The sequence below is a fragment of the Tachysurus fulvidraco genome, chromosome 14 (assembly GCF_022655615.1).
Source record: "Tachysurus fulvidraco isolate hzauxx_2018 chromosome 14, HZAU_PFXX_2.0, whole genome shotgun sequence".
Classification (NCBI taxonomy): Eukaryota; Metazoa; Chordata; class Actinopteri; order Siluriformes; family Bagridae; genus Tachysurus; species Tachysurus fulvidraco.
In genome coordinates, this window is record NC_062531.1 from 8,401,669 (window position 1) to 8,429,480 (window position 27,812).

At 37.9% G+C, this 27,812-nt stretch overlaps 1 protein-coding gene across 5 annotated transcripts; it reads right to left on the bottom strand.

Moving 5' to 3' along the window:
• Window positions 1-1,167: 1,167 nt before the first annotated feature.
• spats2 (spermatogenesis associated serine rich 2) lies at window positions 1,168-22,656 on the bottom strand. 5 transcript variants are annotated; one of them, XM_027166468.2, is made up of 13 exons: window positions 22,371-22,656; window positions 18,522-18,601; window positions 13,018-13,097; window positions 12,319-12,427; window positions 11,804-11,853; window positions 11,345-11,582; window positions 10,553-10,738; window positions 7,257-7,392; window positions 6,257-6,315; window positions 3,933-4,042; window positions 3,733-3,835; window positions 3,488-3,642; window positions 1,168-3,357 (listed from the first exon to the last, which is right to left on the bottom strand). In XM_027166468.2, exons 2-13 carry the CDS (start codon window positions 18,544-18,546, stop codon window positions 3,082-3,084), a joined length of 1,527 nt encoding a protein of 508 aa, XP_027022269.1. In that variant the 5' UTR covers window positions 18,547-18,601; window positions 22,371-22,656; the 3' UTR covers window positions 1,168-3,081. The 5 variants fall into 5 exon arrangements, with proteins under 5 accessions (XP_027022269.1, XP_027022267.1, XP_027022270.1 ...); XM_027166466.2 differs by having other exon boundaries at window positions 22,432-22,655; XM_027166469.2 differs by lacking the exon at window positions 22,371-22,656 and adding an exon at window positions 21,995-22,013.
• Window positions 22,657-27,812: the final 5,156 nt, after the last annotated feature.

Here is a 27,812-nt window from a genome sequence, read left to right on the forward strand (position 1 = left end):
GTGTTGATCAACTTGTATGACCACAGAAGTTACGGAGAGATCACTGGAGTCCCCTCCTTATTATTTAAGATTTGACCACAAACACTCCTCCAAAATAGTGCTGGACCTTTCCCACCCCTCCTATAGGTGCTTTGCCCTCCAGCTCCCTATAAAAACGCATGACAGTATCTGGACCCGTTCCACAAGAACCTGCACAAGCTTCTTCTCTCAGACTGCCAGGACTATTAACTAGATTCACCAACACTTAAGTACCAATTACAACTTTGCTTCTTCATTAAAAGTTGGACCTGGCCCAAGGAGGCAACAGTTTCATCCTGGTCAGGTTCATGCTGGATCCTGAGATTGTCCTGAGAACGCTGAGCACGAGGCAGGGTTTTCAGTAAGCAATTCAAATACCAGTAACATAAAACCAAACCTATATGACCATTCACTCTACAATCAGAAACAAATCATGAAATTGCCAACAATTATTGTTTTGGTTTTGTTTGTTTTATTCATAATAAATGAGAAGTGTGCCAATCAGTGACAAAAGAAGATGGAGACTTGTCCAAGTGCTGCTTGTACTGTAGCCAGACATGGGAAATATCCTGTATACAGTTGAGACAGAGTGTAGAAAGGGCTAAAGATGTCTTTGGTCCACAATTGAAAATGTTAAGGGAGGAATGACAATGTAGGTAAAGAACTACAAAAGGCACTTGAGTTTACAGTTGTCTCATAATTGGAATCAAAGTAATGAAAAGGACAGAATTTTTCTTGTACAGTATACATCAGGAAGAATTGAACTACACTAGACTTTTTTTCTTAGTTTTTTTTTTCTGTATTTAAACCATAGGCCTAAACAATACAACATACAGTATACATGTCCCACTGAAGGGACATCAAAAACAATGTATAGATACATATGTACAGACAGAACAGCAGAGAGAAGGGAAAGAATGGGGTCGAGTATAAAGTGAAATCAGTGACCCATAAAGAAGAGGCTCAAATCAGAAATAGGAATAGTATATAGAATGTGTGTGTGTGTGTTTTCTTTGGCAGAAATTTACATGAAAACAAAACGGGCTAGAGGTGTGGTGTGTGTTAGTGTCCAATCTTTTTGTATACTAGGCGAACATCCAAAGGTGCAATTTAACAAAATGAACCGAATTCCAATTTCATGTGTATTCCGAGAGAGAGAGAGAGAGAGAGAGAGAGAGAGAGAGAGAGAGAGAGAGAGAGAGAGAGAGAGAGACGACAACAAGGTAATGTCGCCGATTTATTTTTCCACTCCGATTTGGTGGAGGGTCAGCAGACTTCAGAAGGAAATAAGTGGTCATTGTGACAAGAATGCACAACTGGATGCAAACACTTCACTGTAGCCACAGTACTACTAAGCATGCAGTGACTGTTTCAATTAGCTGTTCCTTTGTGGTTTTCATTCCTGGTCTCTTACAGAGTTTTTTTTGTTTTGTTTTTTACTGAAACGGAGAGAAGAACAAGCTAATTCTAGAAATTCAACTCAGAAAGAGAACGGCCACGTAAGCTGCAGGTTGAGCTGTTAAGGCAGTGGAATGAGACTTGCAATCAGGGCATTGAGGGGATTTATTTTAAACCAGACTTCGATTAAGGGATAGCAGCACGGCCACTTCGTACGTATAGTTTTTTTAATGCACTTCTCAAATCTAAAATTAAGAAAAGCACAGCCCAGGTTTTCTGTACAGATTATCAGAGTTATAACGGCTGACATCTGAGGTATATCAGTCATCGTATGCAAGCAAGAAAAAGTCGATGTCCTACATTTTAGTTTTAGCACCTTCAGAGGGGTCAAATGACATGCATTCAACAAACTTCAAAAGTCTGAGAAACAAACAGCTGAGTATTCCTTTACTTGGTACAAGTGTAGACCGATAGTAATACAGCATATGTATTTGTGAAAGAATTAGTAGTACATATGTATGCACACACAGTCACTTCATATAAAGACTAAAGTGAGGTTGTTCTGTGATCAAAGGCAGGTATATTAAATGCAGGCAAACTGTGGAAGAATGGAAAGGACAGACAGGTTTAACCTCTGCACCCACTGTGGCCTTTAAATAGAAGTGAAATGGTGAAAATGGCTGTGAATCAAAAGCCAAAAATCAATAAATAAAAAGGCATGGCCATTAGGTTGCAAGACCTTAAATATGGCAGACTGTGATCAGAACATTTAGCCCCATGGACAGTCAATACATCAGTCATCAGCACTTCTTCATAATTTCTACAGAGACTAAGGGTCGTGTTTCAATTTCTTCTTCTTCTTTTTTTTTTTTTTTTTTTTTTTTTTAAAACCATATCTACCCTTCAACACTGCAATTAACATCTGACTTCAGAATCAATGTAAAAATCTATTAGCCCATCAGCTAAACACCATACTTTTCAACTTTGATCAAGGAAAAAAGCATTAAAACAAAACGAAAAAAAAAAAGAAACGGATAGAAGAGATGTTCTATTTTAAGAACAGACGATATATTAAAGCTCGAAAGCTTGAAAAATGATTAGCGCACTATATAAAAAGTGATAGAAAGAAAACAATTGCAAAATGTAATACAAACTAAAGCTAAAAGAAAGAAATATGAATAGTGCACTACATGTTTACAAATTAGAACTAAACAAGATTCATCAGTAAAAGCTCTTAGCACCTTTACTGAAATAAAGTATCATAGGTCTCTCCCAAATGAGGAAAAACAAAAATTAACAAAAGTCTTAAAGAAAGAACAACAGAAACTGCCATTAAAAAAAATCTTTGTATAATCTGAGGAACATTCATATTAGGTTTAATATGGAATATGATTGAACGAAGGGGTAAGAGATGAAGGGACAAGTGAACAAATCAATTGGACATAGGGGGAGGGCAAGGGGGAGTAAGAGGTGGCAAAAAAAGAGAAAAATGTAAACTTTGAATTTTCTTCTTCATGTGTATGGAAAATCTGAGCTAACAAGGATGTGGGGCTTTAAGGAAGGTGATGGATGTGGATAGACAATGAACGAAGGATGCACAGTAAGGGAGGGAAATGGGAACGGATGGTGAACTGGAACAAGGGCCCAGGGCATTTAGGGTGTGCGTCAGGGGTTTTTTGGGGGTGTCCGAGGTTGCCTCTGTGGCAGCCCATTTTGGGCAGGACGGTCTTGCTGGTAGGACAACACAGTGGGGTGGACGGGGCCTTTTGTGCTGTTTGAAAACTGCGAGTTGGAAGGGTCGCCTTGGCTACGATCGCTCTGGTGTCGCTGATCTCCGGAATAGCGGTAGGTGTTTCGGTTGGAATTGCGGTCGTAGTAGGAGCTACCGTTATGGCGCTGACCCGGAAAACTCTGAAATATACGTCTGTTACCCTGGAACACCTTCACAATCACAAAGACATAAAAAGAAACGTTAGTACAGCCACGCTTTTCGTTATAAAACATAAAAATAATAATGACCATACCTACTTTTGAGAGAGAGTATGGAATTTTGTGTTTGTGTGTGCGTTACCTGTTTGTGGGGGACGTTGGGGCGACTTGTGTAACCAGAGGCCTGGGTCTGAGCTTGAGGTGGAGCAGAGACTTCTACAGAGGCAGAGCCAGTGACGGAAGAAGAAGTGGAATTACAGCGAGAGCGATTGGAGTAGCCAGTCTGCGGATGATACACTACACAGGAAGACCAAAAACATGACAGGATGTTAACAAGTCAAACAGAATTTCAATACTCTCCTACATTCAGATACGTCAAAGTTCTACCTGATCCAAAGGTCATGACGCTAGCTTTAAGCGGTTCAAGTTCGTACGTGAACTTAACAGCTTTTCCAAGATCCTCGTCGTACTTCCTCTCGCTCACAAAATGCTAAAATAAAGAGAAGAGAAATCAAGGTTAGCTGTATCTGTATGTACATGTACGTATATACACACACACACACACATATATATATGCATGCTCGTACCTTGATATCTGCACGGAGTTCTGACAGCTGCTCTTCAGACATGGAGGCAGACTTGTCAGTGAGTCTCTTCAACACCTCCGCTCGCTTCTGACGCTTATCCAGGATGGACACTACACCAGACGATTAAAAAAAAAAGTGGTCACAATCACACAAAAACACTATTTGAAGATGGTTAAACTGCCCTTGAGCAGTATAATTCATTCATTTTCTACCACTTATCCGAACTTCTCTGGTCACGGGGAGCTTGTGCCTATCTCAGGCGTCATCGGGCATCAAGGCAGGATACACCCTGGACGGAGTGCCAAGCCATCACAGGGCACACACACACTCTCATTCACTCACACACTTACACACTACGGACAATTTTCCAGAGATGCCAATCAACCTACCATGCATGTCTTTGGACCGGGGGAGGAAACCGGAGTACCCGGAGGAAACCTCGAGGCATGGGGAGAACATGCAAACTCCACACACACAAGGCGGAGGTGGGAATCGAACCCCCAACCCTGGAGGTGTGGGGCAAACGTGCTAACCACTAAGCCAAGTTGGAGTTTACAGGGCTATACCTGAGTGCAAGTATGTTCATTTACCACAGGAAAGTTATATCTGACCTCAAACACCACGGCTACACTGATAGTGATGCTCTAGCATAAACAAACACATACAGTTAAATATACCTACAGCTTGAGGATGTGTGTGTTCGAGAGAGTGAGAAATGATCAGCAAGCATGGATCTGGAAATAATGAAGCATGTTAGGGAGCTCATTATTAATGCGGTTTTAATGTACTGCCATGTAGTTATTTCCTTGTTCGCCAAGGGAAGTCCTGGTTGGAAAGCTTTGTTCTAGGATACGCAACATGATAAAGCCACAAAGCGCCAACTGGCAGTGAGAAATTCTACATAGCTGGAAACAAGCTATCTTTATATTCTTCTCTACATAATTTAACCAGTTGCTAAGCAACCCTTGAGTCCGTTTCGATTCTGTAGGTGGAGGTCATCTCTTTCTCTCCAGCTTCCTGTTTCAAAAGGAAGTGTCACCATAGGTAATGAACAGCAATATTGTAAGTCACTTTTTCTTACAGTAGATATAGATTATGAGGTCGAAAAAGACTTAAACCTTACAAATCACCTTTCACTACACTGATCTTCAATCCGTTTCATTTGACCATTTAAACAACTTGAAGACAACTTTATGTAGAAAAGACTAGAAAGACATCCATTAAGCACACAAACCATTAAGTTCAGCACACAAACAAGTGTCAGAGAAATTGAGCTCTACATTGGAAGCACTGTAGGGCTCTCCAGCAATGCACAGTACCCACACCGAGACACTTATCCAGCAGGTAGGATGACACACAAAGGATTTTGTTTTTTTGGTCGTTTTTTTTTTTTTTTTTAATAAAAAGTACTGGCAAAGAGAGCCAGGGAAAGGAAAGGAGAGAGAACTGAGCATAGAAGCTGAAAGCAGGATTACTGTAGGCTGCTGTCTCCTAACTGCGCACACGTACAAAAGAGCCATTGAGTGAAGCGCGACACCTGATAGTGTTTCTCAGGGCGAAGACCTGGATAATGGACTCCTTGTAAGGTATGCATTCCTGCACAGCTACACTGCCCCCTGACCAATACACACCCGAGTCATACAAACCAGAATAGCACTGAATAAATCTTGTCTTCACTTTTTAAATGGTGCTGCTCCTGTTAATTTCCGTTACTGTCCACAGCACAGTCCAGATGGTGGGAAAATGCTTGGAAATGGCTGACTGTGGTTTAGCAGTGCAGAACCATTAATGGGTTCTGTCAGTAGCTGACCTGAGTGTGCCTTAGAGCATAGTGTCTAAGAAAAAGAATGACTCGAGTGTTTCTTCACTGGGAGTTCTGTTACGCTCAGGTGCCCTCCACCGACCTGGATGTGAAATTAGGGATGCATCAAAAGTACCTGAGGGCACTTATCAAACCTTGTTTTGCACCATGTCTAGTTTGAGACTACAGCACGCTGAGAACTTCCACTAGCTGTCAGAAATGGCAGCTGTCTGTCACTGACTATTTTCCAATAATGACTGAAGACTTCATTGTTAACAGGGTTTTACACTGATAACATAAGTACATGTCCTTAAAAGAGACACCAAAGGACTTCTTTAAGTCACTCTGGTTAGGACTTCCGGCAAATATTTGCCTAGCAACCATTTTCAGATTATTGCCTTTGATTTTACACCTAAATTAAGTCTAAAAATACTACTTTTGTTTCCAAAGAAAGTGTATTTAAAAAAAAAAAAAAAAACTCTTTTTACTAATATGAAGTCCAAAAGAAACTAGATATACTCACTGGCTTCTGCTTTGACTTTATCCATCTCAGCCATCAGAGCCACCTCTCGATCCATAAGACTGTGACAGAGAAAGAGAAAAACAGTGTTTGTAATCGGTCACCATTATCTGTGAGGGAAAACACTGTTCATGGAGGTGACCAACTCTAAATTGTGGCATCATTTGTTCCACTCAATATAAATCTTAGACAGAATTCTCATTCAGCGCTTCTAAGGTTAAAATAAATGAGTAAACCCGTCTCAGGGTGCCATCAACAGTCTGTTGTACAAAACATTACAATGAAAAGAGAAATCCTAATCAAAATAATAAAACTTTTTTGTTGTGCTGCATTTGTGGGTTACTCTTTATGACCTACCGTCACAGCACTCCAACAATTTCCTTAATGTTTAAATGTTTTCATTTGCTTGTCCTGCAGTTGTTAAGGTTTAAATATAACACAGTACAAAAACAAAACTATAAACTACAATATTTATATAATTCTGCCTAAATGTGTGTACCTTATGCACTTGGACACGATCAGAAAAAAATCTATGTTTAACATTGCCAGTATTGTCAATATTAGTGATCAAAAAAGGTTGCGTTCATTACTGTGTCATGCACCTACATGTAGGTTATGTTATGAGATTGGACAGTACAGCTAATTAAGCTCAAACAGCAATATGACTGTTAAGATCACAATTAAAATCAAATGTAGATGCACATTTTTCTGCAGTAAGGGCAGACAAAATACCACTTCCAGACAATTTCACTAATCCATGAAAAAAAAGCAGCTTCTGGTTGGTTAAAATTAATGTTCTTGCTTACAAGTGGTTAACCAGAGATCTTGACATGACCCACAAAACAAATAGGTTGGGTCATAAAAGTCTTCATTTACACTGAAACTTTAAACATAGCTAAGCAGAGCAAGCTCTTAATCCTATACAGTTCTTGAACAAAGAACATGGCAGAATCTTGCTCATGCCAGTAGAGATCTTTGGTAGAAGTGTGTATGACAGATTTACCAGCTCTGTAGCTCAGCAAAGGTCTGCTTCATCTTCTTGATGGAGGAATCCATCTCCTCCTTTACTACCACTCTATATCGTGTCAGAGATGCTGTACACCGCTGGAGATCCTTCACTGAGCGGTCGATGTTCGATGCTAAGAAAGAAATCAAGTGGAAAAACAGCACAAAACTGAATTGCTAGAACATGGCTAACAGCTCAAAACATTTATATTAGGTACATCTATGTTTATGCACAGACACTGATGGCCCTTGAGTGAAATAATTTTCATAAACTTACCTCTGTTCACCACCATAATGGATTTGAAATCAAGCAATCAATAACGTTGTTGCCTTTTGTTTAACATAGCCCTCCCTTTGAACCTTCCACAGGATTAAAAATAATTGCATGATTGAATGAAGTAGATTCATTAGCTGTTACCTATTCATTTCTTGGTGAAGGGAAAAAAAACACTTCAAGAAGGTTGGTGTACCATTGTCAAAGTCCACAACCTAGAGATGCCTTCAAGAATGTAAATACCTAAAGGTGCAAACCAGTGGTAACTTTCATAAGGGGGGGGGGAGGCCAGATTGGATTTTTATAATCATCTATTTAAAATAAAAGCCTTCCCAGTTGAGGAATAAGATTCTTTGAACTGATGAAATGGAGATTAATTTGTACTAGAATGATAGGAAGAAAAGAGCATCCATACTCGTGAGCCAAAGCATACTGCATTATCTGTCAAACATCATGGAGGCAGTGTCTGGGCATGTATTGCTGCCAACGGAACTTGGTCAGGGGATGTTATTGATCATGCGACTGCTGAGAGAAGTAGCACGATAAAACCTAGTGTATAGTGGTATACTTTCTGTTCAGATTCATTTATACTGATTGGATAACGCTTCACAGTACAGATGGATGTTCACCCAAAACATGCAACAGCAGCAAACAAACAGATTTCAAATGAATGCCATTATTAAACGGACAAGTTAATCACCTGGCTTAAATCCAACAGCATGTTTTTCACTCACTGAAGAAAAGATTAAATGCAGAAACACCCACAAACAATCAAAAACGTAAGGCTGCTGAAGTGAAGGCCTGGTAAAGTACCTCAAGGGAGGCATATTGGCATTTGGTGGTCTATGGGATACAGATTATAGGCAATCATTAACTACAAAGAAATACAAGTATTAAATATGCTCCTTATATTTATAATCACGAGGGGGGGGGGGACGACTATGTTCGAGTGTTTAGTATCAAGACTGTTAATTACCATTTATGAATTGCAGCCATTTTTTACAAAGTGTTTTTGGCCACAGAACTGATGCTCACTAGATGGTTGATCTGACTGAAAACTGCAATGTTGAAAGAACTGTAATATACATGTATACAGCAACAATAACACATACTAAAGGAGTAAAAGGCAGGGGACAACATGGCAGCTCCACAAGGACACCCAGGATCAGATGGAAATCAGGTCTGTTTAGAGTGTTAGACAGGGACACAATCAGCTACATACATAAGTAAAAATTCAAAATGTACGTCTGTATCTGTACTTTATATATTTTATATTGTGTGTATGTGTGGAGGTCCAGAAGTACACAGATTTATCCACAGAATTACAGAGATAGACCCTGTCAGGGACATTAGAGTCCCTGTTGTGATACATGGATCCCTTGTGCAATGTGCCGGTGGGTCTGTGTGTTGACAAACTTCATAGCTGATGCTAAATGAATACTTCATCTCTACACCTTTTTGAGGCTTGCTGGGGCTCAGTGTTCTCTCTTTCCATCTCTCCCTGTCTATTTCTCTCCCTCTCCCTGTCTCTGTTTCTCTCAGTCTCTCTCTCTGAAATACCCATGAGAGCATTACGGTCTCTTGGCTAAGGTGTGTGGTGAATAACAGAAGCACACAAACAGCTGGTCTCTCAGCATCAAAACCTTTTACTCAATACCTTCTTCCCATTAGTAAACACACATACACACCCTTTAAGTAACCTCTTTTCTGTGACCAGTTTATTTTAGCAACAGGTTTAATCCAATGGAATAGGTGCAACAACCTGAATTTACATTGCTTCTATTTGATCAAAGTTGAGTAATAAAGTAAATATCTCGCAATTTACAAGAACAGGGGATAGGGGTTCCAAAAACAGACGTGCACAAGGACACATATCACAAGGACGGGTGCTTATCGATCTGACACGAGCCTGTTTATCTACCCACCATTGGTGAGGTCACAGAAAATCATGGTTCAGAAATGTATAATTTAGTGGCCATGGGATGGTGGGACGTTTACCAGATGGTCACATAAGAGAAACTGAAGACACGTATATATATAAAAAGTGGGTTTCTAGCTCAGTAGGAAAACCAGAACATTAACAGTCTTGGTTTCTGAACTCCTAATGGTTGCTTATTTGCTTGTTTCACTTTCACAATTTTTCTAATTTACTTTACCCAGAATAATCATGTTTCAGCACTGAGTAAGGAACAAAACTCCTTCACACTCACTGAATTCACCTGACAATGTCATCTGACCTCAAGCCAGAGAAACAAAAATGAAAGTATTTACAGTGCAGTTATGCTTTTCCCATTATCCATTCACTCACTGGATAGAGGAGCTTAGAGTAGTGTTAGAAATACGACATTGCAATTAAATAAGATGTAGAGAAGATTCAGAAATGAATCAAGTTGGCACGTAAATATTCTTCCCACTTCAGCTGTGTGCTAGCTTCTACAACCAAATAAATAAATGGAGTCTTTCTACAGTTACATCCTCATCATCTTTGGATCTTTAAAATACCTCGTCTCTGCACTGACACTATAAAAATACAGCTTTTAGTTAAACATATAGATTGACACCTACAATAAAGAAACTTAACAAAATCTGTTGCGTTCCTATAGTAAGTCCTTCTGCCACGCTCAAATTACCCAAGTCTTCCACTTCTGCCAATCTGAAATTTCAGACAGGATAAATTTAGAGTAGTGGTTTTGTGGCCTTGAAAAAGTAAGTGAAAAACAATTTTCTAGTATCTCACTGAGTTCAAAGGCATTTTCACTATTTTTTTAGTGGGGAAATGTCTGGAAAACAATTTTAAGTTGTTTGCAAACAGCATCATTGGTTTAACATGGGAATTAAGTGGAAATAATACTTTATACACAAAAGATAAAGGCATCAGAAGAAGTGTGGGACAAAAAAGAAAACTACTAAGATTTGTTTCTAGGTACTCGATGGGAGAAAGATCTTTCATAGTCAGAGTCAAAAATGAACCCAAACCAGTCATATCTCTCAAACCTCATGCAGTATGGCAGCATTCTTACCAATCTTTTTGGCTGAGGAACCGTGTTGGCCATCATCAGGTGGAAAAAGAGGAGCATTGTGAGAACTGGTAGAAGGTCTCTGGCGGGATTTGTTGCCTCGATTGTGTTGATTCTGTCGAGCTCCATTAGTAGTGCGTTGCTGGGATGAGGCTGGGGCTAAGCTTTTCTGAGATTCTGCTTCTCCACCTGGAAAAATTTAAAAACAGATAAGTAACACACTAATAAGAAAAACAAATAAAGGATACACCTGCTTCTTAAACGGTGTCCTGGCATTTGGTGTATACACTTTTTACTTTATCAGTTTCAGCCCAGTGAACCACAGGTTTCGGGTTTCATTATGGTGCAATGAATATTTGAAACGCTCAGCAGCTCATGTTAATTGTTCAAGTTAAGAGGACAAAAAAGGTCATTCAAGTTCATTTCATTCTTAAAAATAATAAGACCAAAAACTGAAAAGTGAACATCTCCTTACAGAAAGCTTTACCATATCAACATTTCTGTTTTTTTCTACATGTTTTTGACCAAATTATCATTAGACAATATGTAGCATCAACCACACAATACCTTTTGAATGAGCTATTATCAGAGAAACGTCAATGTATTAGAACATGTGCACTAATATAATCCTTTGAATTACAGCAAACAGCACAATCAGTGCTAATGTTGGATAAAGTTAATCGACACCTTTTTACAAATCAGAGCAGAGCTGCGGTATAATAGTTCTCTCTGTATTGGTTATCACAATGAGCACCTATAAGCTATGCATTTATATTCGGTGAACATCATGCTTACTTGTGACAGAGATCTCAGGCATAGCAGGTTCCAACTCCAGCTCGGCTGCATCCAACGAGGCTGAGTCCAGCTGTTCGCTCAGCGAGTCCAGAGACTCACCATCAGCACCAGCTGAACCGTTGGCATGGAAACCATTAACAGCCCCTGCACATGCCACCTCAGGGGACGAGACAGATTCAGATGGGGCGGGATCTACCGGGGCTTCCGGCTGGGGTTTGGGCTTCTTTTTCTTCTTAGGCTGTTAAGTCATATATTAATTAACAGACTTACTAACCTACACAACAAATAAAGTAATAATACAACATGAAAACCTCTGCAAAAAAACATTTACAAAAAAAAAAAAAGCACACTTTAGGGCTAACAAGGCACCACCTTTGCTGCTAAATTTAGTACTAAAGTGTTTTAGAGTCCAGCTGTGACGCAGACATTCACTCTGCGTCATTACATAAGCACACACACCTTCTTTTTACCGGTGACATTCCATTCCTTCAGGATCTCTACTGCACTGCCTGGGGGCAGACAAAGAAGAAGAAAAACATGTTAGGCACTTGTAGATGAATAAACACGATGCACATATCACAACAGACACCTATGGCATTTGAATAAATGCCAAATCATTGTCTCCGCACAGCTTGTGCGCTAATTGCACTGTTGGGATGCTGCTTTTGCCTTTCAGTGATTAAAAGCTTATCATAAAAGCTTTACAAATGGTAGGTCTGGGTGTGTTGGAGGCCAAAAAAAGGTTAAAACTGTGTCAAAATTCCTGACACGCATTCCAGTTGTCTATGAGTGTGAGAGATAAACATGTACACACAAGCAAACTGACGCTACTGTCAGTCAACTTAAATCTAGGAATAGTTTTCCAAAAACAACATAAAAAAAAAATCATCAATACTCATTTACAACATGTGGGACTAATCCTACATCAGCTCCAAGACAAACATACGGAAACTGTGCTGTGAAAGGAGTCGTACCTTCGACAAAAGCCTGCACGGCCCGATCTACGCTGTTCTCAAAGTGCTGCAGGACCAGGGCGATCTCGTTATTGCTCTTGTTAGGAACCACCGCTCTCACTGCGTTGATCTGGTGGAAAACAGAAATCAGTAACAGAATGATGTGGTCAGTGTCCATGAAGAGTAATAATCCACAGAAACATGACTATTAACTTCTGTCCTACATTTTGGAAGCCACGTCAGTTTTGGAATACACATGTCCACATGATGGTTCTAGATTTACTTCCAAGAAATGTCACACCTCTAATTATATTAGATAATTCATAACAGCATTGTGCAGTGAACCTCAATATTCAATGCACTAGATATCATAAAACTTGACTACATACATGACTTTTACTCAAAACAGGCAGTTAAACAGCATATGACCAAGACAAAATATATGCAGTATTCTTTTTATCTGTTTAGGATGGTTGGGTCTTCTATTTTCATATGCATCATCATGATTAGGCCACTCACAAAAATAATTCAGTCACAAAGCCTGAAAACTATTAAGGTGCATTTAGAAATGCAGCAGAGAATCTACACCACAGCACAAATACAGAGTGGAAAAAACAAAACACTTAAAAGTCAATGAGTCTTTCCTTATTGTGAGCTTCCGGAATGCCACTTTCAGTGACTTCTGGAAATGATAAATAGAAAAGGAAATCCAAGCAGTACCTTTTCTTTCATCCTTTCAAATGTTCCTCCTTGGGACATGACCATTTTGGAGTGCGTGTCAAACTCCACCCCTGACGTATCTATTATAGGACACAAAACAAATGGAAAGCATGGAGTTAAAAGTTCGGTCTGAGTTATACCATTTGCAGCCTGAGAACTCTGCATGACTTGGCACAAGGAAGTGGGGGATTTTCCTCTATATATGTAGGTCAGAAGAACAGCCCAGGGAGACAAAAAAGAAAGAGGGAGAAGAAGAATGGGAAAAGAAACCACTATAAAAACATCTTAGGTTATTCATTTAAAATAATACCATAGAAATTGTAGTCTTTCACATGTATCTACTTACTCTGGTAACCGCACTAAACTGCTAAATGCTAACTATGGGACAGTTTCCAAAAACATTTTCTAGTGCAGAAATTCTATTCAAAGCTTTTTACTTACTTTTGCAGCAGAAAAGCAAGTAGGCATGTTCCGAAGACATGAACAGTCCATGCACAGCCTATACTTAGCCAGAGTCATCCAGACAAAACTTCAAAATCAAAAACGTAGGGATCCACAAACGCAGTCCCATCCCAGCCTAAACCTCCTGACGCCCCTTTTTCCCCTCCGCCCCTCCCTCCCTTTAGTTTGCTTGTTCTCTATTTTCCCCACACAGAGCCAAAGCTGTCTCTCATACAGGATTAAATGTAGATAGATCCTTAACACAAGCAGACATAAATGCACTGGGATTATGGTTAGGAGCTATTTAAACAAGCTTATTTCCCCCAAACAAGCATATGGGAGAAGACTGATTACAATTACCAGCACTCAAGTGTTTCTCTAGTAATGAAACAGTTGCTGAGACGCAAGATTAGAGTAATTTTCCACAGGAGTATTAATTTTAGTTTAGTACTGAAGTATAGGTAAACTTTTAAAGTCCCCTGAATTAAAATTAAACCTGCAAAAAATATGAAGAACAGTTAAAAGTAGGTCAGAATTGTTGAGGTTGAGTAGGCAGTCCTGCTGCAAGTGACCTGCTGACCTAGTTTGCATTGATACAGACTGAGCATCTTTTTAATGCAGCACGTTGTGATCGACAAAAGGTCATTAAGTCACCGTTCTGGCTACAAGCCGGGATTTCTTCTCGCAACGCATGTAAATTACAGTGTTTATGTCTGGCTAGTGTATGCATGTTGTATCGGCTTGAGTTATATGAGGGTAAACTATATTTTACTTAAAATCACAGCAAAAATAATAAAGAACAAGTAATGAAACATGTGAGCTGGCAGTTCAGCCCATCATACTGAAAGTCACAAAGTGTTAACTAACCACAAATATTAAAATATTTAAAGGTGCAGACTTTAATCAACCGTTTCAATATTTTATATGCAAATACACATATAGGCTTCAAATATCTAGGACAGTTGTATTATTGATAATTATTAGGTGGATATCTTACAATTGCAGATATCAGATGCAGACAGCACACTGGTGGGTCTAGATAAAGCTGCTTCCTAGTTTGTCCTCATGCCATCTGCTGTGTGGTGAGGTATTTCAGTTAGCAGTCTTTATGAGAAGTCGTAGTTACAATATCTTATGCTTTGTGAGATCCATTATTAGGTTAAACGGTGAACAGCTTCACAGTCTGAAATCCAGGCATTGAATACAACCAGCCTCAGTCATCAGAATTAGGTTTAATGATTTTAAATTATTTTCATGAATTGTTCCTTGAGATTGAGATCTGCATTTTCTGTTCAATTTTCCCCTACATCAAGCCATGTTTAATGTTTCTCTACGGTTTGTATTTTATACACATATGCACATACTCTATATATTTAATATAGTAATTAATTATATATAATTATATAATGAACATAATTTATATGTGTTATACATGACTGGAGGAAAGGAACACACCCCCAAGCTAGCTGTTAAGGGCTCTTAAAAAGTTGTACAGCTGTGGCAAACCTGCTAATTTACATTACATCTATGGGAAAAAGGAATCTAGAGGCACTGTAAACCTTTAGAATGCTTACTGTGTAAAAGGGAAAGATAAGAAATACTTAGTTACAGAGGTATCGTCTGGGCTGTTATGAAACGCACGTAGGCGCAAAACAGTTCAAAGAGCATTCACAAAAAGAAAACACCCTATTTATTTCACTGCATGAGGTTACACTGTGGTCTTTTGACCACTGTTTTCCCTTTCACATAAAGCACAGTGACCTGATTACTGCAATCTTTTAGGAAGTGAGTAACAAAAGCTTGCTGTGGCCTTGCAGTGCACCCCTAACTCCTGTCTAGAGGAATTTGCAAGTGCATTTAAATACAATTTGCCTAACAAAATGAGTAAAGTCTAAAGATGTCAGATGCTATAGCAGTCAGGTGCTAGATCCTCAATCAAGTGCTCAAAGCTCAGATATACAACAGAGTGATGGTCACAGTAAAGTCGAACAAAAATAAAACAAGTATTACAACTTTAGCCATACCTATAGCCGACCTTGAAGACATTTGTACACATTGTCTTTCTATTTCATTGAACTGAAACTTAAGTCATAAGTTATTAACACAGGTGCTTATTTTCACCTTTTCACTGAAGAGTCTCACCCCCCCCACACACACACAAATTTAATAAATAAATACATGATCAATTAATAAAGTCCCAACAACTGTCAGCATTGGTGAATTCTAGAAAACACACAGAAGTGCCACACCAATCAGTTTTTAATCAAACTAATTATTACTAATTATTTAATTATATATAACTTTGATTTTTAGATCTAAATATACTTTACCAAATTGATGTGGTAATGGTTTTTATTTGCATTGCACTTTATTTCCTGCATTTGTGTGCAAGCAGCCAGTTTAACAAACGTAGCAGTAAATATAATCTCCCTAATGGGTTTGCTAGCAGTGTGTGATTTTATCACACAGAGAATGTTAGGCTTTGATCAGGTTGATGGTTAGAGAGATGCATGTTGTAATGAAATGCACAATCAATTCTGTTTGGAATCAGATACACACTGTTCCTGCTCTGTAGTCAGAATGAAGGCAATTTACGTTAAAACTGAGCTCAATCGGAAGTAAAGTTCAACTATTTAGAGTGGTTCAATTCAATAAAACCTATAATTTACTAAATGATGTGAATGTAAAGTGATTAGAGAGTCAATTGTGTGCCAGAATACTATAATCGGAAAGTGATGGGCTTCGTAGTGCCTACTATACATTATAAAGTTATGGAATATAATGACCTTAACACAAAATCTTACTATTTATGGTCTCCCAGCTTGAATAAATCCAAATCTATAAATAGAAAAATCCTGATCTGATAAACGGAACATTTTAATCTATTTCTACATCTGAAACATCTGACAGAGGAAACCAAAACCCTCAGTTTACAGTATACTATAAAATGCAACATACAAATGGTACATTTATGCTCCGTTTCCAAACAAAATCAAGTGAAAACGTCCTAATTGTTATTTACGGAAAAAAGGCTGAGAATGAAACCAGTAAGGGTGTTTTCAAAAGCAAGAGGAGTTTCCTGACATAGCAAGAATAACAAGATATATGATCATTAAGCACAGCAGTCACAATATCAGTGCTCTCTGCTAATGATGGTGAGAATATGAGAGATTAGATAGATCACCCGAGCCAGATACGAGAGAAAAAATCTCAGAAATTGGTCCAGATCATCCAGGTGGTGGATGTGTCGGTTATATCGTTTAGCACGCGTATGTCACATCATGCACTGATTGCAATTTTGCTGCATAACTCCATTTAGACAAAACTGTTAAGAAAAGGACTGAACTAATTTATCATAGATGTATTAGCTAGCCCAAAGGACAATTAAAGGCTGCCTAGTCAACTATGAAGTGCTAGCTACAGTAAAATAATATAATGCTAACTTTTTATTAATACAGGCTAGGAGACCGAATACAGACTTATCCTGTTCCAACATAAGACATCATTTGTGCCCTCGAGAAAAAAAAATCTACCGGTCTTTCAGGTCTCACATCCAACATAAATGTATTATTTAAGTCTGTCTTTATTTTCTCTCCCTTTCTTGATGGCTTTATATTGAACTTTACTTTTCTTGGTTTCATCTGCCGGTCACACCAGCCAGACCTGCATGCAAATTATTCCAGCTAATAAAAACTGTCAACCAGGTTGTACTTTGGGCATTGTGTGGTTTAGCAGGTTGTGGGATTGAGAAGCAGCTTATACTGGTGCCATAATTACAGCACGAGAAAAATTACATAACACATGTCGCTCTGCAAATGGGCGTCTACCAAATGCCATAAATGTAATTGTACAGCTTATCAAGGTGCGTCACATCTCTATTAAGAGCAGTACTTCAACCTAACCTGTGTTCGAAACATTGGTACAAGTCTTTCTTTTCAGTTTGTTAAAGCTACCTGACTGCCAGGCAACAATGAATAGAAAACCAGGCTAGTGATTTATCCACCCCTGTAATAATTGTTGAGCACACGTTCTAATCCCAGTTCTGGTGTACACACTTGCCCTGCATATACTACAGTTTTCACTGATTCAAATAATTAAAGCACTTTGTGTTGCAGTAGGTTTGCTGGAGCAGGAAAAGCACTACACTGTGCAGGACAGCGAGTACTCCAGGGCCCAGTTTCCTGTGATGGAGGTCATATTTCAAATTGTGATTAATGTCTTAGCCGTACTACTAAGTACCAGAAGACCAAGTAAATGCTTTAGAACATGGAAAAGGAAAAAAAAGGAGGAATTACTGCCCTCTGAGCATTTGGTTTCCAGACCATCTGAGCTATTCTCCATTTTATTACCCCCGTCAATTTACAGCATGCGCTTCCAGGTTAAATAGCATGTATAGTCAGTGTCGTAAAGTAGGGTCTCTGTGGTAATCCAGGGTAGATTTCAGTGTTTGTCTGTGTGCACTGGAAAAAGATAAAGATCGCAGCGCAAGTTTGGCCCAAATTAAAAAGATTGACTTACTACACATTTTCTGTTTTACAAATTGGAGTTAAACATATACAGAGATAACCAAGTAAACTGCTGATCTTAGTGCAGCATCCCAGTTCCAATCTCTACAGACTCACTACCCCTACGGCTGAAGGATTATGAACAAAATATACAGAAGGCGCTAATTAATTGGAGGTGAGAGATGAACTTTATCGTTTCTGTGGAGACAACTTTTGGGACGCATATCAAGGCAGTCAGGGCCATGTGATAACAGTGTGCTAACATGTAAAAGTCAACATGTCAAAGTTGTTTGTACAGAGAGAAGAATGTGGATGCCCTTGGGCATCACAGACAAAGAGAGAAACATGCAATTTAATTCAAGTCACACAACCTAGTACCCTCTTGCCCCTTGATTATTAATAGCCTAGTGTCTGAAATACACAGTAGAAATATACTCTTCTAAAGGAAAATGACACACCAGATTCAGAGAAATAGCTAGGGTTAGGAGGGTTTTTGTGTGAAGGCTACACAAGTACCAAGTACAGGGAAAACCTTATGATAGTGCTTACACGACTTACCCTTGTGACTGTTCTTCTTCGCCATAATCCACTTCTCCAACGGTTCAAGTGGACTTCAGTCTTTAGACTCCTTTGTTATTCTGTTAAACATAAAATGAGGTCAGCATGTTGTATGCAATTTAATACTCATCACAAAGACGCTAGGAACATGTGCAGTTTTTCTGGACATGGATTTTTTTTTTGAACAAAAAAAAATAAATTTAACTTTTTATTTCTAGAGCTCTCTCTCTACTTTTCCCAGATTTCCTTTTCTCCCTCTCTTCCTCTCACCCCTTCTGCAAATGCTTGCGTGTCAAAATGAGGCCTCTGTCAGCACAGGGTCACATAAGGACACAGACGCCAAACTTCCACATCCACACTTGGACATGGTAATTTCCTAAACGCTTACACTTACTCCATCTTTCTCTTGACAGTTGCTTCCAGAAACACTGCTAGAAGAATCTGGAAAGTGAATAAACGGCCTTCCTCCTGTTTCCTTATTCCAAGAGTATTTTATGTCCATGACATATAAAAGAAGTCATTGATCCAGTCTGGGCTTTTTAAATGACTTCTTCAGATAAATATGCAAGCTGTTTTAAGGAAAATCCTACAGCTGGACTTCAGAAACTGGGATATTTCAGCATGGAATTGTGCGTATGCTTAACGAGTAAAGTATGTTCACAGGCCTTTTCTCTTTACTTTATTAAAAATGACCACACTGCAAATCCAACATAGTTGAATTACTGTCTGTGTGGCACTATAGCCACACACGTTATTCAGTTTTGTACAAGGCTAATGTTTTACTCATCACCACCTTTTAATCATGAGCTCATTTAATTCCTTTATACAAACAGACAGAAAGCAAACAGCAAAGTGGTAAATACTAACACATTTTTGCAAAAATGAAAGAAGGGAAAAAGGCAATTAATCAAGGCTGTTTCATTTCTAGACATCCACTAAACCCACAAATAAAGAGTTTAACTATACCTCAAGACATTAGGAATTGAGGATCACAGCAAAAACTGCCAATTCCTTTCCCTTCCAAGCTTTAAAGAGTTGCTCTCATGCAAATCAAAAGTTGTCAATGAGCTCCTTTTAGTCTGTGCTTAAAGCCAAACTGTGTTTTCCCACGTCACCTACTCCCTAAGCAAACCAGCACCAACTAGAAACAAGGTATCCGCCTCCTTTATGATCCAGGCATGATTGGGATTAACTTTCTCTTTCCTCCTCACTCTGGTTGTGGCAAGAAAAGAAACTTAAGCACGCCCTTGCTGAGTCCCGGCTTTACATTCCAATGTGCTCTGTGCAGCATGCCACCAGCATGAAGCCGGCACCACACCTTTATGCACGTCACACACCTGTACCCAGCTGAACAAGTGACGTCAGAGACGGAGCTTATATTTAAACCAACAGGAAAATGAACCGGCTGTTTAACAAGGAGGAGGAACACACAAATCAAACCTTGTTGTATACTCAAAACAGTGAACGCCAAATTAGACATCCACAGACCTACCTTGATAAAATAGAGCTATTCAAATTATATAAGATCCCTATGGCTGTTTCAATGTAGAATATGACATAAGTGCTGAGACAGTGTGAAAAGTGCAACCAAAAAAAGTGGGTGGGTGGTTATTTGTTGAAAAATGGCCCACTGCAACGTGAAGGAAGGGTAGCAGATTTGAGGAATGCAGTTCTAGATGGCTGCAGGGACACGGACACACACACACACACACACACACACACACACACACACACACACACACACACACACACAGCAGACCTGTGAACACCTGAGAGATTAAATGGGTTGTGCATGCTTGATACTATCTCTGGTTATCTTTAGACAAAGTGAATGAGAAATTTAATATTTGATTACCTAAAAGAGTTTATATACCAACAATTGTTCATCCACTATTTGAGATAGAATTGAATTGAGACACCATTGCAAAATCCAAAAACGGTTGCAGAGTCCTCCAAGAAAACCAGAAAATTAATGAACGATTAAATAATTGGTCACAAATTTCTTGATAAACTCATCACGCATAACCAAGAAGTCATTTTGAAATTTACTTACAGCTTACTGCCGGTGTTTCTCCCTACTTTTCTTTTTTCTTGATTTGAAAGGACTTATACTAACCGTTGCTGGAAATGCATCACCTTATTTTTGCCCTGTGTGATTTATGTCTAAATGAATATTCGTACACGTTCAGTTATAAAATCCGAAATAAACAGAAATTCCATTTCAAAACCACAATTTAGTCCAATTCTAACTTTCAAAATCCAGGGGAAAAAACTATTCCTGGACACACAGGAAATAACCTATACTGTGGAATCACTTTATGATCATTCAAACAGAGGCATTTAAAGATTCCAAAAGTTTTTGAGCACCAAGGATACATTTAAACAGCCTCAAGAAAGCAACCAAACTTTTTTTTTATTTAAACCAAAAGCATCAGAGCTAAACATCAGCCCAAGGTTGCCAAATTTACCAAATACATAAATCATGGGTTGCCATGCTCTCTTCATATAAGACAAGTTTCCATCCTATTGCATTCTGTGTGTCTTCAGAGAACCTTCCTTCTTCATGTATCATGTGTGTGATATGCAAAGGATCCTGACCATACACTTAATATCATATTTAACGCCACCTGGAGATTTGTAGGACGTTTTCAGGATGCATTAGCTTCTTTCCCGGAAAGAGTTGGTAACTCTGCTTTAGCCTGTTACCCTGAGACTGCCAACTCAGCACGGATCACAATCACACTTCACTACCTTTTCTTCCTGCATTCCACATAACCAATACATTCAAAAGAATGAATGAACAAACGAATTCCATGATGCGAAAAAGCACGCCGAATTACAGCTAAAAGTAATATAGGGTTTAATACACGTTTAGACAGATTTTACGTATTAAGTCGACCTGCTAGACTTATGACTCATAACTACTCAGAAATAACAATAAACATGTATTTAAATGCAAAGAGATTCGCCTTTTTTTCAATCGTTTTTGTAAAAACGAAACTTAAATAGCTAAAGATAGCAGTTGGTTTTAAAACTCCAAGCTTTCTTACATCAATAAACTGTAAATGTCTGTAACAAAAAAGAACAGACTTTGCATGTCTCACCCGCAAGACAACCCACATCGGCGCTAACTAAACTGAGATATAAATAAAATCAAACAACAACAACATCTTTATAGCATTTATTTGCTTCTATTATGCTGACTGAACTAGCCAGACGAGAACTCTGTGAAGTACATGCTGGTTCGCCATCTTAGCGCGCTAAGCTAGCAAGCTAGCATTTCTGTCCAGTGCGTAGTTCAGTACTGCAGCTCATGTTAGCTAATCTGGCTATCTGACTGGCTGGCGATTTCATTTGAATTACATTTTAATAAACAATACATATTTCTCTAATAAAAGCTAAATATAAATATTTCCCAACTGTGTTTCAATGTGTAATAAGACCGCTGTTAAATAAAGTAACTGTTAGCTTACCTAAAGATGATATAAAAAAAAACAACCATTAGATAACTATGCTAGCTCATAGCTCAGTGGCTAGCTTGCACAACCTCTGGTACAATGCAAGCAGTATCTTAGCAACGCTTTACTGCTGGCTAATCGGATAAATTTCCTTGCTAGCGGCTAGATTTATGGAGTTGCGTGATGAACAAAATGGATGTTTCTCCACACGTCTTAAAGCAAGACAAGACGATAAAACGATACACCTTGTTATTTTCAGTATATATTACTGATATTTTATTTAGCTTTTCACTACCCGTTGTGTCGCACAAGCTGCAGTGTGTCTGCTGAACTGCGCTATGTGCAGAAATCGTCTTCAATTCATTAAAGTAGCCAAGCTAAATTCACTTACGTGTCCTATCTGTACGCACATCCTCGAACCTAAAGATATATGCAGACGGAAAAGAGCCTACCTCTCAGTCTGGAGTAACCTGTGGGTTAATTTGAAGCGTCTGGATGCCTTGCGAATCGCGCTTGCTTTTTTTTCCCCCCCTATCCACAAACAAACGTCTCTCACAGCCGGTCTGACGCGTCACTTCCGAAAACCGCGGTCTTCGGGCATCCGCTATCAGTCGCCTTTACACTGTATTCACAGCTTTTTAATCACCTCCCAAGACAATAGTCTCATTACGCGGACACCCGCCCTTTAAACTACGATTCTCAAACTACATTCTGCGATTATTGTTCATTCCTTGAGCTGGATATTGTTCTCCTCTACTGTATGGGTGTTACGGTTTGATATATTCACGATACAATAAACTGCTCATAAAAAACATCACGGTTTTTTAAGATGTTGTGGTATAAATTTGGCATTGAAAACCAGACTTCTATTGTTGAAACTAGAAATGTATTGTTGTTCTACCTCAGACAAATACTAAACATACTACATACAAAAACATAACACTATTTTCTGAGGTAGTATATCTCTGGTATAGTATATTTTTAAAAATTAATAAAAAAATATATATATATAATATTTTTTATATATTTAAAAAATATATACTATATAGTGTATATATAGTATTTATTTTTTTATTAAAGCTTTAACTGGGCTTCGGTTATGATGCTGGATTTATGTGTTTCGTCAAGAAATGGTATTCATGAAAATCTTGTAAATTTGTCAAAACTCACGCACTCACTTATTATTGTTAGTATACTATATTATTAAGCATTTTTACTGCCATAGAATTAAGTCAAAATAACATCCATGTCTATCTTTCAGCCATTTCCCTGATCTTTCATTTCAAGACTTTTTTCAGCCTTTACTCTCATTGTCCATTTCAGGTCAAAATAACTTCCACTTCTACCTTTCAGACTTTACCCTCATTGTTCACTCTTACTCAAAGTAAATACTGCTTCTGTCTTTTAGCCTTTACTCTGATTGTTCATTTCATGCCCCCATCTGGTTGTGCATTTAAACATTTATGGTTTTATGGGTGTCACCGCATGCAAATGAGCCGTGTCAGGAATATGAACAAAGTTCAGCCTTTCTGAAACACTTTGTAAATATCACAGAACAATTTGTTTAGTTATGAATTATGTAAACTTTAATACACATCTTATAATACTGCTACTACTTACTACTACAACTAATAATAATAGTATTAGTTGTAGTAGTAGCAGTATTATGCTGTATCATACTGTGTTCTTCTGTGCGTTTGTTTGCAGTTTTGTATAATAAAGCTAAGTCTGGCTAGGTGATCTACAGATATTTACAATAAAAAAACACTCACTGCAAGCAACACACATTTTTATTTAAAGGCTAGTAACCTAAGAAACACTAACAGCAATATGTCATAGCTAAAGTAGAGTCCTACAACGACAGAATATTCCTTTTAATTATATCGTTTAGTAAATGAACATCATCTTGAGGGACATATTACTGTCACTGAGTGATATACTAAATCTAACAAGAGTAGATGATACTATTGTTCATAATGCGGTTTTACATAGATAGATAGATAAGTAAAAATACTAAAGATACTAAAAATACATTAGACAAACAGACAAACAAACAAACAAATACATAATGGGGAAAATAATGTGGAGTGCACTAACAGTGCTAGAAACACTTTAAAATCTTTGTGACGGTTTTTCAACTTCTTTGCAGATTAAATGATTTCTCTCTCACAAAGGCTTCTAAATCAAGTAAATCTAAATCTTTAGTTTAATCTAAATTCTAAAGCTAGAACCATAATTTTCCATAATCCTTAGGAACTTCTATCACAAATCTGTTTCTTTTTAGAACTACAGGTTGTATCAAGTCGTTCAGAATTTTGGTTCTTTAGTGAAATTAACCTTCAATGATATATGTTATAGATTAAAACTGTAAAGAAATCATAAATTGTGGAGAAAACTCATCTGTGAAATGCTCCATGCTGATCTGTTTCCAGATGTAGTATTCCCTGTCTAGCATTCATCTGAGCAGAAAACTAAGCACAAATCTATAGATCCGAGGCACCATCACTTGTTTCTTGGGCTTTATTTACAAAGAAGCCTGATTTTGGACTAGTTGCCTTTTGCAAATTTTTTGTATGAGGGATGTTTTTCTTTCATCCTGGAGTCCATGACTAAAGAAACAAACCTGTTCCAAAAGCAGAGGAGCTTTAAGCCTCCCCAGGGGAACGTGCACTCAGATGAATATGAAACGTGTTTCCTTACTTAAGAAGAATAGTTTTTAGGTTTATTTTCATCAAATTATTTTGTTGTTTTAATGCTTATAACTTGTTGATTTCATTTTCTTATAGAGTAGAGACTCATTATCTTCCATTTGATCACTTCTCAAGTGTATGATTATCCCCGTTTGTGATCACTCCACTGGCTGCCTTTTGCAGCAAGGATCAAATTTACAACCTTGTGTTTGTGGCATGAAAAGCCTATGCAAGAAACCCTGAATGGAGTTCACTGTACAGGCTAACTGGACACGTTTTCCTGCCGGCCAAGGTCTTTAAATTTAGGGCTGTTGGCACGACTGCTGCTCAAAAGGTAATATCTCAGTACTTCAGTATCTGAACAACCCAGGGGTCATTGCATTCCTACTAGAAGGGCCAAATACATGGGCAATATCTAGGATAATGTTTAGTTGTGGGTGGCACAGTGGTGCTGTATGTAGCATTGAATGAACAAACAAATAATATTTTTTTATAAAATAATAACATTGTGAAACGTTGGCCTGTACTGTAAAATAAAAAAGCATCAAAAAAATCTTATTGATTCATGTGTTTGTTTCTCTGGGGAGAAACTAAAAAAAAAAAAAAAAAAAAAAAGTTTAGAAACCTAGAAACATCACTTTAAACACTCCCTGAGGGGCTACTTTTTCTAGGAATGTAGGCTATTTCTTTTACATTCATTCCTTTTATTAATTTTTAGCAAATGCTTTATGATGGGTAGGGTCATTGGCCTCAATGCAGTGAACAGTTTGTATAGCTTTTTTGTGGGGTGAGAGGAAACCTGAGAACCCAGAGGAAACCCGTACAGACAGCACATAAACATAGTGATACTCGAACTGATGACCTGGTTTTATGTTCACTTTCTCTTGATACAACTGCAAATTTGAACATATCAAATATGTTGGTTATTTGGTGTAATTAACAGGTAATCATGTTCAAGATTGAATTTCACATACACTTTGCAAAGAATAGTCTTTGTATTGCATTTACCTTCAAATGGTCCTGTTTTGCTACCACTCTGGTACTCGTACACCATCTTTGTACAGCATGAACTTCTAGCCTTGCAGGATATAATTGCTTACAGTGCTTTTCATGACTGCACCTTCAGCTCTTTGTACTCCACTCTGGATAAGAGTGGCTTGCCACACAACTAAATGTATATAACTGCAACTATTCATCTCTGTTCCGTGGCCTTCAGCTCTCCGATGGCTCGGCTATACAGGCTGAAATTGAAACAACCACTTCCAAACAAAAGACAAACAGAATTGTCTAAATATATAGCTGAGGATTTTATAGTGTTGATGATAGTCATGGGTATTATGTTAATTTTAGGTTATGTTGAGGTTATGTTTTTAAAATCCATCAGGAACAACACGGACAAACACTCCAACACCCTCAACTTGTTTGATTTACATCATAAGCTTGAACTGGTGTGTGTTAGCACAAACTGCAGTCAATAACCCATGCAAGCCCAATTTCTGCTGAGTTGTAAAAAAAAAAATTGCAGGATGGATTTTTTTTTTCTTTATTTTTAACAGCAGCAGTAAGGGTGTAAAACATTCCGTGCTTGATATCTCTAAATTCTTACTTATGATCTCAAAAAGCTTACAGAAGGCAAAAGGGCTATGTAAAAAAATAATATATAATATAATATAAAAATAATATATATCTAGTGCATAGCTGTTTAGAAGCATAACCTTATCGTAACTAGCATGCTAACTTTAGAGCAAACACAGATAGCTGTTCAAATGATGTACAATTTGGGGAATCATATTAGCTATAATATGCTTTTTAAATGGGAAGCTTCCACTAAACACTTATTAAAATGCAGCAGTCAAATATTTCTATTTTTTTTTATCACTCTTCAAGAAATTCAGTTGAGTTTTGCATTAAAGGAAACATCTCACACAATAGTCTGCAGAAATAGCCTGCAATCTACAACATGACAGAGATGAATCATTATGATACCCTGGTTTTACTTATTAGGAAAGACTGAAAAAAGGCTGTGGCTAAACAGGAGGCCAGATCACACACATAGATATATAGTTATTAAACTTTAATAACGGACACATTTTCTTCTCCGATTTTAAACCACCAACCGATAGTGAATCCTAATCTTATTAAACAACCTGCTATTCCTGTTTATAATAAACTTTTTTAATATACACCATCCAGTAAACATAGCCTCTTCAGGTCACAACATTACTATAATTATTTCTGTGACTGGAATGTGGACCCAATGATCAATCTTGATCTCAAAACATCAGGGAATACTGCATATGAACAAATCATAAAACATTGTTTAACAATATTTGGCAATTAAAGATTTTCATCTAATCTATTTCAGTATAATAGTGAAAGTGAATTGAAATGTCAAATAACATAATCTTGCAATAATAACAAGAAAATTTTAGATTAGATTAAAGTTTGTTTACCAGAGTACAAAGTGAGCATTTTGAAATGGGAGTGCAACATAAACTCCATTCTCAAAAAGGCCCAGCAGAAGATGTACTTTCTACGCCAATTAAGGAAGTACGGTCAGCCACAGGAGCTGTTGATGCTGTTCTACACTGCAGTCATTGAATCTGTCCTGTGCACATCCATCACCATCTGGCAAGCGCTATGTTGACCAAAACTGCCAGACACAGTTTCTTACCCCAGGTACCAGGCACTCACCCTGATTAACAACTCACCATAATTATATTCCCTATTTCATATCTATAAGTACTGCGATATCAGAACTGTCAGTCATCACATCATTCGTATACGTTACACACTACTACTGCTGTATATTGTACAAAAGTTCTAAAGTAAACTCTTTATCGTACCTGACATCCAATATTGTTAATTGCACTATCATGCACTTCTCACACTTTATGTACTGATCTGTCATATATTCTGTATTCCTGTTTAATACTTATACTGTCTATATTGTCTCACATTGTCTGTATTGTCTTGTATAGTCTGTTTTTGTCTTGTATAGTTATATACAGCTGTATAGTGTTATTTATATCTGCACTTTTGAGAGTCATTAACAGCTGTTACCAAATTCCTTGTGTGTGTCAACACACTTGGCCAATAAACCTGATTCTGATTTATTAAGAAAGTCAGAATAATAGGTCACT